This window comes from Rana temporaria, chromosome 12, assembly GCF_905171775.1.
Source record: "Rana temporaria chromosome 12, aRanTem1.1, whole genome shotgun sequence".
Taxonomy (NCBI): Eukaryota; Metazoa; Chordata; class Amphibia; order Anura; family Ranidae; genus Rana; species Rana temporaria.
Genome location: NC_053500.1, coordinates 58,098,495 through 58,117,721, shown reverse-complemented (window position 1 = coordinate 58,117,721; position 19,227 = coordinate 58,098,495). Strand labels below are relative to the sequence as shown.

At 45.7% G+C, this 19,227-nt stretch overlaps 1 protein-coding gene across 2 annotated transcripts in view; it reads left to right on the top strand.

Annotated features, from left to right (window-relative positions):
• LOC120919155 (lysosomal alpha-glucosidase-like) overlaps positions 1 to 19,227 on the top strand; it is a 273,064-nt gene that overhangs the window by 146,727 nt on the left and 107,110 nt on the right. For both annotated transcript variants that reach the window (XM_040331191.1, XM_040331192.1), the window contains exon 10: positions 4,624 to 4,737. In XM_040331191.1, coding sequence (XP_040187125.1) covers positions 4,624 to 4,737 — 114 coding nt within the window. The remainder of the gene's footprint in view (positions 1 to 4,623; positions 4,738 to 19,227) is intronic.

Genomic DNA, 19,227 nt, shown 5'->3' with positions numbered 1-19,227 from the left:
GGGTGGGAGCTGGAGAGAAGGGAGAGCACTGGCGGGGTTGGATAGCACATGGGTGGGGGCAAAGAGCAGGGGGAGTGGAGATCACAGAGGTGGGAAGCGGAGAGCACTGGGGGGGGAGCCAAAAAGAACAGGGGTGGAGAGCACGGGAGGCTGAGGGGGGGGCTGGAGAGTACTAAGGGGGATCTTGAGAGCACTGGGGCAGAAAGAACAGGGGTGGAGAGCACTGGGGAGTGGAGAGCAATGGGGGGGAGCTTGAGAGCACCAGTGGGGGCCAGAAAGAACAGGGGTGGGGAGCACTGGGGGGGGGGGAGAACAGGCGTGGAGAGCACTGGGGGGGGGAGAACAGGCGTGGAGAGCACTGGGGGGTGGGGCACTGGGATGGTGGCTGGAGATGGATGGGGAGATCAGGGGGGGCAGAAAGAACAGGGGTAGAGAGAACTGTGGGAGGGGGAGGAGGGCTGGAGAGTGTGGTGGGGGAGAACACTGGGGGGGGAAGCTTTAAGGAGAACCTGATAGGAGGTGAGGCAGGGTGGCTGCATATAGATTAATTGAGCTGTCTCTATTCCTCCATACAGCCGCGAAATGCTTAATTCTCCTCCTCTCCCTCCTGCAAGCATTTAACGGCTGTATAGAGGAATATAAACAGTTCAATTCCTCTATATACAGCCTATATGTGATCCTCCTATTTAGCACCTACTACGGCGGGCATGACATCTCCTGTGTATCATCTCTTAGCTGGCTGGTCTGCCTGGGTCTGTGTTCGGCGATAATGCAGTAACACCGTCCCGCCCCCCTAGACCTGCTTGTGTGATAGGCTGAATACTGATTCTATCTACTATCACATGAGCCCGTCTAGGGGGGCAGGACCGTGTTACCCAGCCAGCAAGCTCTGTGATAATACACAGGAGAGAGGGGACAGGGAGCACTGCAGCTCCGCAACTCAAACCGGCCACATTACAGGCAGCCTACCGGGAATTCTCCCGATATCCCGGTAGGCCAGTTTGGCCCTGCCCTTGACCTTGTATTCTTCCATCTTGGCACTACTTGCAAACTCTCCAACACCCTCTTTCCTCTTTTTGATCACAACATTATCGTATTTTCATGGTGTCTTTCTTCAACCACATATCCCTCCAAGCAACAAATGATTAACCTTAAAAAAACTTTAACCCTTCTCTTTAACCCTTCTCTTCTCTATTCTGCTACTGACCACTTCTATTACACAATCTCACCCTTGTCCTGCCCTGACCTGGCCTCTTCTGTCTACAGCAATTCACTCTCATTCTCACTGGACATACTTGCCCCCTCACTACACACAGATTCAGGCCCCAACCACTAAAACCTTGGCATTCTGAAGACTCCAGAAATCTCAAGAGACATAGTTGTGTTCTTAGTGGAGTTCCACCCATTTTTACAATTGTTTAGATCAGATAGCCCATCCATAGTACAGTTATAAATGAATATCCTTTTCTTTTTTTTTTTCTAAATACCTTTTTAAAGCTATATACAGGTGGCACTTCCGGTCCAGGCCACCTAGGCGATTTCATTATAAGGTGATTCCCATGGACTCCTTTGATACGGGCATCATCTATTTACGAGTCCTCCGGAAGCCTAATAATGAAATCTTGTGGCATTTTGAGACTTTGGTATTTACCTTCCGAGCCGGTTCACACTGGGGCGACTTGCGATCCGACTTCATGTCGCCTCAAGTCGTCCCAAGTCGCGCTGTAGAAAAAACAATGGAAGTGAATGGGAGCTGTGTTAATACACACGACTCAAGGCGATCCGACTTCAGAAAAGGTTCCTGTACTACTTCAATCCGACTTGTAGGCGATTTGTACCCATTGATTTCAATGGAAGTCGCCTCAGAAGTCGGATCACTGTCTTATCTGAAGCTACTTTCCAGGAAGATAACATACATTTCTCAGGGAAACATCTCCTGCACCCCTCCCTCCCCCTCCCTCTCCCAGAGCTGATTGTTGTTTTATTGGCCACTGGAAAGTCTCCTGTCCTGGAGACGACTTCAAGTCGTGTTGTAAATCGCCCCAGATCGCCCTGTGGTTCATGTTCAAGTCGTGTCGGAGTCGCCTCTGAAAGTCGCGCTGGAAGTCGTGTCGCCCTAGTGTGAACCGGCTCTTGTGTTGATTAACAGGTTTCCATAACAATGTGGCAGAAACTTCTGCCACCACCGCTATTGCAATAGCAACCTGTAAACACACAAACAAGTCTATTTGTCACTCTCATTAACACCCTCTCATCCAATCTTTGTCAGCACTTCTCTACCTTTACCACCCTGCTACTTTAAAGTGATTGTAAAGGCAGAATGTTTTTTATCTTAATGCATAGAATGCAAAAAGAAAAAGCCTTCTCTGTGCAGCAGCCCCTCTCAGCCCCCCTAAGGCCCCATGCACACGAGAAGCAAATGCAAACACATGTAAACTCAAGTTTTCAAAGGCAAAAACCGGCGTTTAAAAACGCCCGTTTTTGCCGCGAATTTCGCACCGTTTTGCCGCGTTTAGCGGCGTTTTACCGCGTTTGCGGCTATCAGCGTTCATAACAAAGACATTGTAGACCCTCCCAAAGCTTTGAAACGCAAAAACGTTTGCGTCTGAACCCAAAATTTTGCATCTGAAAAAACGAGCCTAAACCCAACTGCTTTAAAACGTAAAAAAAACGTGAATTTGTGCATGGACACATAGGATAACATTTAAATGTGTTCAGGGGCAGTTGAAAAAAATGCCCAAATGCCTCTGAACTCGAGTTTACCAGCGTCTCGTGTGCATGGGGCCTATTAATTACCTGAGCCCCATCTAGATCCAGTAATGTTGCAGGAGTCTATTGGCTGCCCAGGACTCCCCCCCCCCCCCCCCTTTCATTGGTTGAGACAGGAGCACAGCACCATTGTCTCCTGCTGCTGCCAATCAAAGTCAGTCAGCCAATAAGAAGAGAAGGGGGCGGGCCGCTGCTCTTTGTCTGAATGGACACAGGGAACTGGGGCTTGGGTGCCCCCATAGCATAAAAATATAATAAATATATACTGCGCTGATCCAATAATGTCAGAAAATGGCAGCCAACACAACAAAGGAATACATTGTGTAAATAAGTGAAAAATAAAAGTGCAGCGCCAAACATGAAAACCTAACCGTACACAGGTATGGCTAGGAGGATAAAAAACGCTGGTGCGATGTATCAAAACACACATCTGGGTTAGGAGGATAAAACGCTGGTGCGATGTATCCAAACACACATCTAAAATGTGAAGAAGCAACAAATGAATGATAAAGTTCAAAATAAATAGTGAAATTCATGAACCACACTCAAGTTGTGTATATGGTGTCCATCCAGATAACTCCAGCCTTCAGAGCTTATATGGTGACTGATGTTGGTTAATTTCCCAATGCAACAGTAGCTACGATCCCATTCACAGATGTTTTCAATCAACAAGGGGTAAAGAGATAAAATACCCTTACCAGATGTGGTGGACCCAGAAACACCGTACGGTGGTGGGTCAAACGTGCTTAATCAACCCAAAGAATGGGGGGCAACTTCTCTTGATAGCTCTGGACCGTAGCTCTCCACGCTAGTAGAAATCCAAATCGACTAGATCCTGGACATAGAAATAGTATCCACTGCTTCCTTGTAAGGCATAGGATGGACTCACCATAAAAAAGGAAAAGAAAAAAACAAGAGAGGACGCCTCCTCATAGTGTAAAAAAACAAAATTTATTGTCCAAAAGGCAATTAGCCAAACATGAACACACTCAGTAATACAAATGCGTAAAACCACAGCAAGGAAAAAAAAGCCAAAAATGGAAAATAACAATAATAAAAATCCCTGTATTCAATAAAAAATAGCACAGTTAGGAATGGCTGGGGCCAATGTATGTGCCCGACCGGTTTCGTGTAATGACACTTCAACTGAGGCATACGTTCTGTGCAAAACCACTGCACAGAGCAGGAAAGTATAATATAACAAGTTAACTAAAATTTAAAGTGGTTGTAAACCCACTATTTGGACTTTTACCTACAGGTAAGCCTACAACAAGGCTTACCTGTAGGTAAGGAGAATATCTCCTAAACCTGCACGGTTTAGGAGATATTACCCCCGCAATGCGGGCGGCGCATGCGCAGGGGGGACTCCACGGCTGAAGGACCGGCATCGCCGGACCCTGCCGATTTTAAATCTCCCGCGCGCACGCGCGGGAGTGACGTCATCGCCGCTCCAGCCAATCACAGCGCTGGAGCGGCGATACCCGGAAGACACGCCGGAGCAAGATGACATCCTGCTCGGCGTGGACCAGGTAAGTGGTACACACCTCGTTCCGAGGTAAGTATTTCATAATAGGCTAGTATGCGGTGCATACTAGCCTATTATGCCTTTTGCATTGCAGGTTTGGGGAAAAAAAAAAAAAGTTTATGCGGTTTACAACCGCTTTAACAAAAAAAACATGACATTAGTATCACTTTAATTACTGATAAGGCTTTTCTTGTTTAGTATCAGTTCTGGACTTGGTGCCCTAAACCTTTGATTTTGAAAGAATCTTCTTATATTTTTTAACTGTTTGTGTTAGTAGCATGTTTTTCCATAAGTAATTTTTTATTTTTTTTTATCAACCCTCTCTCCAGGTATGGCCGGGTCTTACAGTGTTTCCTGATTTCACAAACCCTGAAACTTTCAGCTGGTGGTATGACATGATAAAGGATTTTCACGATAAAGTGCCTTTTGATGGCATGTGGATAGTAAGTAGTATTTGGGTATATTCATTGAAATGCAGGTTGTACACTATAAACTTAAAGTCGATGTAAACCCACTCTCATCAATTCTAAACTACTGCCGTAGGGGTGAACTAGAAGGATATACATGCCTCCTGCATGTATCCTTACCTGTCAAATGTCTCCTGCTACTCTGTTTGAAGCTCCCCAAAACTTCAGATTCAGTGGGCGGCTCTGTTATTCGCCACTCGGTGGGTGGAGTCATGACGCCAGCAGACTCTCCGCCCACCTCTACACTTGGCTATAGCGTGCAGGAGAGAGGCAGAGAGCGTTCTTGGTAAAAGCAGAGCGCGCTCACGGTCCCCGTTACTTCTGCACACACATCAATGTCCAGTGACACTTGGGATGATCGGTGCAGGGGACAGCTGTGAGCACAGATTTCCCCCCCCCCGCATGTCTTTTCATCAGCCGCTTCTCCTTCTCCCTCCCGCGGCTTTCACCTGAAAAGCCATGCAGGGGGATCGGTGTTCACAGCTATCCCTGCTGCACCGATCATCCCCTTGTGTCCTCAGTGTCTGCCTCCTCCAGCGCCAGTGTGCTCGTGATTCTCCACCCCCCTTCTTCTCTGGCCCCCTTCGTATCCTCCTCATCCCCCGCTGTGAAATTGAAAATAAAAAACGTCTGACGCCACAACCGCCCCACCCCCATACCAGCAAGATCCAGAGCCCCAAGACCACTGACACCAACCACTACCCTACTGACACAACCACTACCCCACTGACACGGACCACTACTCCCACTGACACGGACCACTACCCCCACTGACACGGACCACTACCCCCACTGACACGGACCACTGCCCCCACTGACACGGACCACTGCCCCCACTGACACGGACCACTGCCCCCACTGACACGGACCACTGCCCCCACTGACACGGACCACTGCCCCCACTGACACGGACCACTACCCCCACTGACACGGACCACTACCCCCCCTGACACGGACCACTACCCCCACTGACACGGACCACTACCCCCACTGACACGGACCACTACCCCCACTGACACGGACCACTACCCCCACTGACACGGACCACTACCCCCACTGACACGGACCACTACCCCACTGACACCAACCACTGATACCGGCCACTGCCCTACTGACACCGGCCACTGCCCTGACATCGGCCACTGCCCTACACCTTTCACTGCCCTACTGACACCGTCCACTGCCCTGACACCTTTCACTGCCCTGACACCTTCCACTGCCCTGCTGACACCTTTCACTGCCCTGCTGACACCTTTCACTGCCCTGCTGACACCTTTCACTGCCCTGCTGACACCTTTCACTGCCCTGCTGACACCTTTCACTGCCCTGCTGACACCTTTCACTGCCCTGCTGACACCTTTCACTGCCCTGCTGACACCTTTCACTGCCCTGCTGACACCGTCCACTGCCCTGCTGACACCTTCCACTGCCCTGCTGACACGCATAGGCCCTTTTTTTTTGGTCCGCACCAGAATCGGATCTCATGGGTGTTCACACCTATATGATCCAATTCATGTCCGAACTGTCAGTTCGCAGTGTGATATGCATGCTGAAATGGGGTTGTCATTAACATTGTATCCCGCATTGCGCCAGTGTGAACCCAGCCTTGGTTGGTGCAGTCAGGTGACATTTGTAGGCTCGGTTCACATACGTGTGATGCGGTAACCCTGCGAATCCACTGCGGGTTCCCACATCGCACCCGACTTGCACGGCAGAACTGCACACTGCCATATGCGAACTGCTGGAAAGTGTCACAATGGTAATGACACCCCCATTTCAGCTCGCATATCGCACTGCGAACTGACAGTTTAGACCGCGTAGGTGTGAACACACATGCGATCCGATTCTAGTGCGGATCAAAAAAAGGGTCCTGTGTGAGTTTGGTCCGAATGCGATGCAATATCGGCCATACTATCTGTATGGCTAAAATCGCACTGCATGGACATCGAATGTGATTTCCACTGCAGTGCGGTGCGAATCACATGCGATCTCGCACAGCACACTAGTGTGAACCGGCCCTAAGCTCATTCAGCCTTACTGGGTGTAAGTATAAAAAGTGAGAAATCCACCCCTCCCCCACATAACACATCCTGGTGATGGAAAGGAATATTGCAACTGTGATCAGGTGACCTCAGACACACACTGCACTATAACAATAATCAGATCACTGGACTTCTCCTCTGCCCAGCTCTAACTAGATACATCTCTCCTAATCACTTGTCTGTATATATACGGCTGGCTGTTCACTGCACTACAGGTATACCCCACTTTTAAGTACACAATGGGACCAGAGCATGTATGTAAAACAAAAATGTACTTAAAGTGAAACAATACGGGGAGGGAAGACTTGGCGAATGGAGACCCACTTGGAAATCTTCCTTCCTCATTACCATCAAATACCTCCCCGATTAATACCACTGCCCCCCGCATTTTATGCGTCTATGCCTAATCTCAGGTATTCTGCTGAAACCATCTGCGACTTCAAACCATTTGCCTCAATATTACCAGCGGGCATAAAAAAAGTTCTGAGCAGTGAGCAGAATCAATCGACGATTGACAGACAAAAACTATACGCATGCACCCCAGCCGAAGCACATATCATGCGCTTTGGTCAACACAAGATTGGCAGTAAAACACAGACAAGAAATCCATGATTTCATCCTACAATACGATTTAGACTGCCTCTTTATTACAGAAAGTTGGCTTTCAGCTGACTGCAACACCATTCTAGGAGAACTGGTGCCAGCAAATTATCGTATTCTAACGCAAAACAGAGTGGGGCAAAGAGGAGGAGGCCTGGCGGTGATCCACAAGACTCACCTCTTGATCACAAAGCCAGTCCTTCAGAACTCTCTTCCATTCATGGAAACACTCTCTCTGCAACTGCAAACAAATCCCCAAGACACTGTCCACATTCTACTCTGCTATAGACCACTCGGCCCAAAATCGCAGCTTCTCACGTCTTTGATGGAGTTCATCTCCACCTATACCCTAAACATCAAACACCTCTTGCTGCTTGAGAATTTTAACCTCTGGGCCAACTCCTCACTGGATCCCGTCGCCGCATCGACCACCTAGAAGGATTAGGTCTGCAGCAACTAGTACATGGGCCCACCCATACCTCAGGTCATACGCTTGATCTCCTTTTCAAACAAGATTTGGAAATCGACATCCTGGAAAATGAGCCGCAACCATGGACAGATCACCACGCTATTAAATTCACAATTATTAAAAACCCCCCCTCAAAAAAAAAACGACAAAACCGGTGACAACTCACTGGACTAGATCTCAGAAGAAGCTCCACTCTGAACTCTTCAAAACTACACTAGGGAACAAAACAAAAACTATTCAACAACAGCAAACAGCCACAGAAACACTTTACGCCATCAACAAGGCACTACTACAGTCAGCCGACTTAGTAGCACCAAAACGCAAAACATGCATCCGGAAAAACAACTCCAGCTGGTTTAATGACCAGCTGTCGTTGCTAAAGCAAGAGCGTAGAAGAGCAGAAGCTGCTTGGAAAAGATGCTCGTCAGTGGAAAACCTCACCATTTATAATAGCATAACCAAGAAATATCACAGAGAAATCTTTATGGCCAAAAAAAAATCACTTTTCCAACATCATCGTAAATGCCTCTAAACCGCCCCCGCGAACTGTTTAGAGGCCTTCAATTCTGACTCACAAGAAGTTTGCAATGAATTATCAGATTATTTCATTAATAAAATTGAAATAAATCTGTGAAAATATTCAGCATAAAAGAACCGTCATCAATCCCTCCCCAAACCACAAATCTAATACCCACATAAAACCACCGCAATCAACTAATTTCTCCCTTAAACCCATTTCCATCGATGCCACGAAAAATATCATCGGTACACTGCGGAACAGCACATCACCCAATGATATCATCCCCACTAAACTGCTGAAAGAATGTGCCGATATATTGGCACCAGCTATCACGCAGCTCATAAACCAATCGTTTCAGGAGGGCTCGGTGCCTACCATGCTGAAACAAGGTATAATAAAAACAAATCTAAAAAAAAACGCCCTTGACCCCAAAGATCCAAACAACCGTGGACCCATAACAAGCCTAAATGTTTTCTCCAAGGTATTGGAGAAAGAAGTTGTACAACAGTTACAACATCATTTAGACACCCATAAACTACTCGATTCGTTCCAATCGAGTTTCCGTCCTGGTCACGGAACAGAAACTGCGCTGCACAAAATATGGGATGACGCTCTCGAGGCAGCAGATGAAGGAGAATCCTGTCTTCACATACTGTTGGACCTAAGCGCGGCTTTTGATACAGTAGATCATGGACTACTTTTGACTCGGAATGTGATCTAGCTTGGTTCTCCTCCTTCCTGGAAAACCGATCTCAAACAGTGAAACTGGGGCCTTTCACCTCTGAAAAACGCACTGTTTAACATCTATCTCCACCCTCTTTTCGAAATCATTAGTAACCAGAAGTTACTTTATCATTCTTATGCAGATGACACACAACTGTATTTTCGCATTTGCAACAAAAAGGATCATCGTCTCGGACTAGAGAAATGTCTTACTTTGATAGACAACTGGATGACACAGAGTTATCTTAAACTCAGCGGTTCGAAAACAGAACTTCTCCTGTTTCACGTCAACCGCAAAAATCATCCTGCAACAACATGGACACCTCCGCCCATTCTGGGTACAGCGATCACCCCTAGCACCAAAGTCAAAAGTCTTGGAGTCATTTTCGACTCCAACATGACAATGGATGCACAAATAGGGTCAGTGGTCAGCACCATCTGCTGCGCCTACTACGCAGACTAACCCCATTTATCCTGAAAGAGAACATTCCAATCATGGTGGGAAGGGAACAATTATTAATTCCAGACTTGACTATGCGAATGCCCTCTATCTCGGACTCCCCAAATACCAAATCACTCGTCTGCAAGTCGTTCAAAATACGTCCGCTCGACTCGTGACTGGGGAAAAAAACATGGGAATCAATCTCACCTTCACTGAGATCCCTTCATTGGTTGCCAGTAAAAGACAGAATCACTTTCAATGCACTCTGCCTAATGCATAAGTGTATTCAAGGAAACGCCCCCCAATATCTATGTGAAAAAATAAAAGCTCACAACCCCAATCGCGTTCTGCTATCCACCAATCAAAATCTAGTCCAGATACCCAAAGCCAGGTACAAATCCAAAGGAGATCGAAGATTTGCAGTCCAGGGACCTCGTTTGTGGAACGATCTACCAACCACCGTTCGGTTGGTGGTGAACCACTTGGCCTTTAGGAGAAAGATTAAAACCTATCTCTTCTGAGGTCAAGGGGGCTCTACGCATGGAATCGATCGATTCAGCGCCCAGAGGCGATTCAGTTCGCATGTGCTGCGCTATATAAGTTACTCACTCACTCAATACCTTTTTTCACTTCTAGGGTGTAGTGGGGGATTAGGGGCTGTAGTGGGGGTGTCAGGAGCTGTAGTTGAGGTCTCAGGGGCTGTAGTGGGGGTGTCAGGGGCACACTGGAACAGGGCAGGCTCTGCTTTCCGAGCTTCAGCTCTTTCTAGTGCGACTGCAAAATGTCTGTACAGTACTTGTAAGGCACTTTACATACACTTGCGGGTATGTCCTTACTCGCGAGTGTATGTAAAGTGAGTGTACTTAAAGCGGGGTATGCCTGTATACATTTCCTCATCACACTGAACTGTGGATCACACCCCATGATGAGAAACATTCAGTCAAAACACAGTAAAGGCAGCCAATCCTGGGAGAGCTGGAGGGGAGGGGGATGTGTATTGTGAATATTTTACACAGGATGTGCCTGTCTCAGGCTAGTGCATGAGATATGTAAGCCTGTCACTTACACCAAGGGGTAGGATTTGACAACGGTTTTCTCTGTTTGTCAAGATTTATCTAATTTAACAATAAGAGGATTGCTCAGTTCACCTTTTTTTCAGCTTCCCTATGTACCAATAAAGTATTAATGTACTTATTTTGCAAAAATATAACCGCTTTCCATTAATTCTACACCAGCTTACCTAACTCGCTTCATAGTTGTTTAAACACACTGCTCGATTACTTCTGCCTTACTTCCTGGTCAGACTTTGGGTCAGAGGTAGGCAACCTTGTCCCTCCAGCTGTGGTGAATCTACAAATTCCACCATGCCTCTGCCTCTAGGAGTCCTACCTATGATTGTTAGGGTCTTGCAAATTCTCATGGGACTTTCAAAATAGCTGGAGGGCCAAGGTTGTTTACCCCTGCTTTAGGTCATGACACAGGAAGGTGTTGACCAGCTGAGGGTAGATGATGCAGGGTGTGTGTGTGTGTGTGCTAATGAAATCAGCTGGTCAACTCCTTTCTACGTCGTGACCTAAAGTCTGACCAGGAAGTAGGGCAGAAGTAATAGAGCAGTGTGTTTTCACAAATATAAAAAAAAATTGGGCTAACTATTCTGCCTAGTGACACTGTCACTGATGACCATTCCCTGTGATCAGGAGCGTTATCAGTGATGTGTCACGTGTAGCCACTTCCCCGAACAGTAAGAATCACTCCCTAGGGAACACTTAACCCCTTTAGCGCCCCCTACAGGTTAACCCCTTCACTGCCAGTGTAATTTTTACAGTAATCACTGCATTTTTATAGCACTGATCGCTGTAAAAATGACAATGGTCCCAAAATAGTGTCAAAAGTGTCCGATGTGTCCGCCATAATGTTGCAGTCACGAGAAAAATCGCTGATCGCCGCCATAACTAGTAAGAAAATATTAATAAAAATGCCATAAAACGGTCCCCTATTTTGTAGAAGCTATAACTTTTGTGAAAACCCATCAATAAACGCAAAAATATGTAAAAATAAGTTTTGGCCTAAACTGTAGTAAAAATATATTATATAATTTTTGGGGATATTTATTATAGCAAAATTGTCGCTCTTTTTTTCATTTAATAGCGCAAAAAATAAAAATCGCAAAGGTAATCAAATACCACCAAAAGAAAGCTCTATTTGTGGGAAAAAAGGACGTCAATTTTGTTTGGGAGCCACGTCGCATGCACAATTGTCAGTTAAAGCGACACCGTGGCGAATAGCAAAAAGTGGCCTGGTCTTTGACCACCAAAATGGTCAGGGGCTGAAGCGGTTAAAATGATGTCCTTTGTTAGTCATTTGAAGTGTCCAGGATTGAATAGATTATTCCATTACTTCACCTATTTGCCAACTTAGGTAGTTATAACAATTGCATATCCTTAGTATATAGATAGTGTTGAACAAGATAACACAAAGAAATAGTAATAAACAAAGAAATAAACACACTAGGGTGATGAAGTATGTTCCTTATTTAGTACATTTAGTACTTGGGTATTTTTAAATCACTTTTTAGCCATCAGCAGGGTGACCCAAAGCCCATGTATTCTAGCATAGGTTAAAATTAGGTACGTTTTGGGATCTCACAGCAAAGTGTTTTTCATAGCTATATTGTGATCGTATGTGTAAGAGAAAACAAATCGGCGCAATAAATAAATAATGACCCTAAAAGAGAGCTGCTGAACACCAGGGTCAAAAATCAAAATCCCTTATAAAGATATAAATCAGACAGTGCAGCGCTAAATCAGAACAGTCCATATTTCAAATGTAACACCGTCCGTGAGAGCTTCAGTGCTGATATAAGAACTGACATGCAGCTGACTCTGTGGGTGCGGTAAACCTCCACCAGTTGTATAAATGGCGGCTCACCTCATCACTGGGACCCTTTAATTATATGGAGGGTCAAACACACATTCCCTTATGGGCACTAGTGTGGATCTGGAATCAATCAAGAGCCAGGAGAAAAACCAACGGGTTTGCAGAGAATACCCAGGCCACATCCGATCATGTAAGCACAAAGGACACAAATGTAGTGCTCTCCGTATAATAAAGAAAGTTTTTAATGTAAATAAAATGCAAACTTACAAGCCAGGCACCTATTCCGGTGCCGGATGGTACAGCGTGTAAACAAATGGAGACACAAAGCGTGATGGCCGCAGGTGACGTCACAACGATTCTTCCGTACTAGTTGCGTCCCTATGGGCAGGGACTTCTTCAGCGGATACAGAAGCTATGTGATGCCCGCTGTTTTTTAGGTGAAGAAGAGTTGTCATGACAACCCAACACAGCATCAGCAGAAGCAGCGCGGGGTGTGGATGATCACTTCATGGAACGGATCCCGAAATTATCCCCAAGCGGTCATTCAGCAATAAAGAGACCTAGTGGCAACTGAAAGGTGCCAGAAAAATCTTAAAAAAGGAAGAAAAAAGCTTTATATGTGTAAAATGGCCAAACCTGGAACTGATCCGGGCTTATTCACTAAAACCTTCTAACCTTTACCAAAATATATTATAAAAAAAATTTGATTCCCTCTTACTAAACTGTCGTATAAAATTGCCCCCTCCAATGTTTGGAGACTTTGGAGGGGGGGCAATTTTATACGACAGTTAAGTAAGAGAGAATCATATTGGATACATGAAACCCAGGTACTATGTCCCGGTGGATTAAATGTCGACTTTGACATTAACTGTTTTATAACTGATCGATTAATTTTATGATGGTCGCCGATGACGTTGTGGTTCTATATTTTAAAAAGCATTTTATAAATTAATTTTATCTCTATTTTTAAATATATATAAATATTAACTATTCCGATTAAATGTTTCAGTTATATTTTTTTTATATATTCTCTATATATATTTTTTTATAATATATTTTGGTAAAGGCTAGAAGGTTTTAGTGAATAAGCCTGGATCACCATTGAGTGTTCCAGATTTGGCCATTTTACACATATAAAACTTTTTTTCTTCCTTTATGAGATTTTTCTGGCACCTTTCAGTTGCCACTAGGTCTCTTTTTATTGCTGAATGACTGCTTGGGGATACTTTCGGGATCTGTTCCATGAAGTTATCATCCACGCCCCGTGCTGCTTCTGCTGATGTGCGTCGGGTTGTCATGACAACTCTTCTTCACCTATAAAACAGCGGGCGTCGCATAGCTTCTGTATCCGCTGAAGAAGTCCCCACCCATAGGGACGTAACGCTTACGGAAGAAGCGTTGTGACGTCACCCATGGCCCTCATGCTTTGTGTCTCCATTTGTTTACACGCTGTACCATCCGTCACCGGAAAAGGGTGCCTGGCTTGTAAGTTTGCATTTTATTTGAATTAAAAACGTTATTATACAGAGAGCATTATGTTTGGCCTGGGTCTTTCCTGCAAACTGTTGTTTTTCTCCTGGCTCTTGATTGATTCTGGATCCACACTAGTGCCCGTAAGTGAATGCGTGTTTGACCCTCCATAATCAAAGGGTCCCAGTGATGAGGTGAGCTGCCATTTATACAACTGGTGCAGGTTTACCGCACCCACTGAGTCACCTGCATGTCAGTTTTTTTATCAGCACTGAAGCTCTCACGGATGGTGTTACATTTGTTATATGGACTGTTCTGATTTAGCGCTGCACTGTCTGTTTTATATTGTGATATTACTCTATATATGACCTCATAGACATTAAGGGCAGTAGTGGATTTCCATTTTGATGTCATCGTTAATCTGGCAGCAGTGAGAATATGTGTTATCAGGGGTCTGAACATTACTTATACCAATGTTGTGTACAGCCATTTTGGGAGATGAGGGTATGATAAGGCCAGTAACTGTTTTTAACAGGGAGAATGCTGCATTCCAAAAGCTTTTTATAGCCCCATAGTATGTGTAGCATGCCTTTTTTTCCCTACAATTTCTCCAGCACGTAGAACAAGGCACTGGGAAAATTAGTGAAATTCTAACTGGGGTTAAGTAGTTCCTTCCTATAGAGGATCTTTAGCATAAGTCCCCAATAGTTTACACAATGGGAGTAGCGATAATAGGATTGTATAGCTTTTTGCCAATCCATTTGCGTGAACATGGAGTCCAGTTCCCTCTCCCAATTGAGCATATTAGAGAATTTTTTAAGTTCTCCGTTATGTTGCAGCATGTTGTAGAACCATGATATGTATTTGGTCTTTAGATATTTCCATGTCTCCTTGTGCACCCTGTACTGTATGTTCGGGTGGAGATTGTGAAAGTGTGAAGTTGTGTTTTGAGAAAATAACGTGGGTCTAGTTTGTTTGGATAACAATTCTTTATACGTTAATATATTCTTTTGTAACCAAGGAAGAACCCTTCAATTGGGAATTGTATACTCATATATCCATAATGGAAGGTCAGTACATGTCAGAAACCATGAATCGGACCAAGACAGAGGTACAATTAAATCACACTTGTTTAATAATAAAAATAAAAAGGTAAACAGAGTAAGCGTAGTCAAAACATAGCCAGAGTTCAGTAACCGGATCGAGTAGTCAGCCAAGCCAATGTCCAAGAGCCAGCGATAAAGGTAGTAGTACAGCAAGCAGGATCTGTAGCCAGAGGGAACGTCAGACAAGCAGGTCTTCAACAGGAACGCAGGAGAAAGTCTCTTGTGATGTTAACACAGGCGAAGGCAAAGAGCAAATGAACTGAAAGGTTTTAAGTAGGCAGAGCTGACGAGCAGGATCATCAACAGGTGGATCACTGTGGAGAGATGGGAGCTGGCAATTAGCTGACAGCTGAGCTGCCAGCACAGAGAAGGAAGGGCTGAGCCCAGCCCTGACAGTACCCCCTCCTCAACGACCCCTCCCCCTCGGAGGACCACTGGGATTGAGGGGAAAACGTCTATGGAAATCACAGAGGAGGACAGGGGCATGTACGTCCGAGGATAGGACCCAAGAGCGTTCCTCTGGACCGTACCCTTCCAATGCACCAGGTACTGTATGCGCCCACAGAACCTACGGGAGTCAACAATGGATTGTACTTCATACTCCTCATGATTCTCAACCTGTATAGGGTGAGGACGTGGCACCGAGGTGGTAAAACGGTTGCAGACCAAAGGTTTCAATAAGGAGACATGAAACACATTAGAAATACACATACTGAAAGGAAGGTCCAATGCTTAAGCCACTGGGTTTATCCTGCAAAGGATATGGTAAGGCCCAATAAACCGAGGTGCGAACTTCAGAGAAGGAACACGAAGTCGGAGGTTGCGAGATGACAGCCAGACCCTGTCCCCGACCTGGTAGGAAGGTGCAGGCAGGCGTCTGCGGTCAGCATGGAGTCTGTACCTCTCGTTAGCCTGTCGCAAAGCCTCCTGGACTTGTACCCAAGTGGAACGAAGACCACGGAGATGTTCCTCTAACACAGAAATACTCTGAGGAACAAACGAGTCAAGCAACATGGAAGGTTGGAAACCATAGATGGCCACAAATGGGGAAAGCAGAATTCAGAGCGCTATTGTGAGCAAACTCCGCCCAAGGTAAAAGGTCTAACCAGTTGTTGTGATGGTCAGAAATATAGCAACGCAGGAATTGCTCCAAGGACTGATTGGCTCTTTCTGCAGCCCCATTAGACTGCGGGTAATAGGCAGAGGAGAAGGCAAGCTGAATTCCAAACTGTGCACAAAAGGCTCGCCAGAACCGGGACGCAAACTGACTTCCAATCTAAGAGACAATGACCTTGGTTAAAACATGTAAGCGAAAGATCTCCCGAGCAAAAATGGAAGCCATAGGCAACCTATTAAGTGGAATACAGTGAGACATTTTCGAGAACACGTCTACCACCATAAGGATAACTGTGTTGCCCTGGGAGTTGGGTAACTCCACAATGAAATCCATAGACAGGTGGGTCCAGGACCTCTCACTCCATTGGGTATGGAAGGTGTCGTGGAGTCTTACTCTGAGCACACACGGAACAGGCAGCTATGAAGGCAGTTACAACAGCATGTAGACTAGGCCACCAGAATTGTTGGGAAATGGCTCAAAAGAGTTAATTTTTCTTCCCAGGGTGGCCAGCAGCCTTGGGAGAATGGTAAGTCTGAAGCACGGCAGTATGGAGACTCTCGGTAACAAAGCAGTGGTCACAAGGTTTCTCAGGAGGGGCATCGACCTGAGCAGCAAGAATTGTGTCTCCCAAAGGAGAAGTGAGGCTAGTGCAAACCGTAGCCAGAATACGATCGGGGGGAATTACAGGAACCGTCTCCATCTTGAAAGTGGAGGAAAATTGTCGTGACAAGGCGTCAGCCCTTACATTCTGAGTATCGGGTAAGAACGAGACCATGTAATTAAAACTCGACAAGAAAAGAGCCCATCGTGCCCTTCTGGGAGAGAGGCGATTAGCCTCAGACAAGAATGTGAGATTTTTATGGTCCGTAAGAATGAGAACCGGCGCAGTGGTACCTTCCAGGAGATGTCTCCATTCTTTCAGGGCTAAAATGATCGCCAACAGCTCTCTGTCACCAATCTCGTAATTGCACTCTGCAGGTGACAATTTCTTGGAAAAGTAGCCACACGGATGCATAGCGCTGTCAGAGCTAGGACGTTGAGACAGAGGGGCACCAACTCCAGTCTTAAAGCATCAACTTCAGGGATAAAAGGCAACTTAGGATCAGGATGTGCCAACACAAGAGCAGAAACACAGGCAGCCTTAAGACTCTCAAAAGCCTTAATGGACTCTGGAGACCAACTCTGTGGGTTACCATCCTTTCTGGTCATATCAGTCAGGGGCTTGACCAGAGACGAGAAGTTACGAATAAACTTCCCATAATAGTTGGAAAAGCCAAAAAATTGCTGCAGAGGACGTAAACCCACGGGTCGAGGCCACTGTAGGACAGCAGAACGTTTCTCTGGGTCCATTGAAAAAACAGCCGTGGAAATTACATAACCCAGGAATTTGACCTGTTCCCGATGGAATTCACACTTCTCCAGCTTACAATAGAGATTGTTCTCTATTAGTTTCTGAAGCACTCGACAGACATCTGTGTGGTGGCTCTCCAGGGACTTGGAAAATATGAGGATATCATTAAGATAGACCACCACACATAACTGCAACAAATTTCGGAGGACATCGTTAATAAACTCCTGGAAAACTGCCAGAGCATTACAGAGGCCAAAAGGCATTATGTGATACTCATAATGACCTGTTCTGGTATTAAAGGCAGTTTTCCACTCGTCGCCCTCCTTAATCCTCCTGAGATTGTATTTCCCCTCTCAAATCAAGTTTCTTAAAAACCGTTGCTCCCTTGAGGAGGTCAAATATTTCCGTTATCAACGGAATCAGATAGGCATTCTGAATGGTGAGACGATTGATACCCCTATAGTCAATGCAAGGTCTCAGTTCACCACTCTTCTTCTTCACAAAAAAGAAACCAGCACCAGCAGAAGACAAGGATTTGTGGATGAAACTTTGTGAGAGTGCGTCTGCAACATACTCCTCCATGGCCTTATCCTCCAAGACCGACAAAGGGTAAACCCGGCCATGAGGGGGTATGGCACCAGGTTGAAGGTCAATTGTGCAATCATACGACCGGTGTGGAGGCAAAGTACTGGCTTGACCTTTGTCAAAGACATGGCTAAAACCGTTGTACTCCTCTGGCAGGGAGGAGAGTGAAGAGGCGCACAGGACCTTGGCTACTGTGACAAGACCCCTGCTCGCCCAGGTCCTGCTCTCCCGACACTCCTCTGCTTCTATTGGATCAGCTTGCAGATTGCAACGTCTGATGGTCCAGTCATCCAAGGTTCCGGGATCCGAATTACAGCTATGTGCCATTCGGACCCATTAAGAACAAACACCAGGCAGGCTGTATGTAAGTTCAAACAGGACTCTTTATTTTCAAGTACACAGCACACTTTTATACAGAATTTTGGAACATCCCACTCCCAACAACCGCTTTTCCTATTGGTCAATTGTAAAGTATGCAGTCTTCACTCAGGTCCTCTTTGACCATGCAAATGAGGACTTGAAATAGTCAACAGGGATAGTCAACAGAAGCCCCAGGGGGTAATCAATGTACACAATAACCCGGTCTACTTACTACTTACTACATTCCTTTTAGACAATAGAATGCTAATTCAATACAGCTGACAGGCTTCTGACCTTTAGAACAATACAAAGTCCCTTAGCGTAAACACATACATCTTCAAACATACATAATAGATTCAATTAACCTTCAATCCCCAATTCTAGCCAGACGGACTGTCTCCGACACCCGCTCTTAACCTGCAGAACACAATAAAAGGTATTTCACAAGCTGGTTCCACTTAGCATTTCAAAAGCCGGTGTCCTTGCATTGAATGTCCCTCTCCTGTGTGACAGATGTCAAGTAGAAACACTTTTATATCTCAAGATCCATGACAGCTACCTTCTGGAAGAATCTCTTACTGCATTGTGGAGACCAGGACAGAACCTCAGCACGGAGCCAATCAAAAGAGGGGTTGTGCCTCTGTAACCAAGGATAACCAATAACCAGCGGAAACTTAGGTGAGGAAATAACTTGGAATTGGATTATCTCATGGTAAAGAGCCCCTACGGCCATGAACAACGGAACAGTCTCATGAGTCACATGGGCAGGCTGTAGAGGTCTCCCGTCAAGAGCCTCGATGGCAA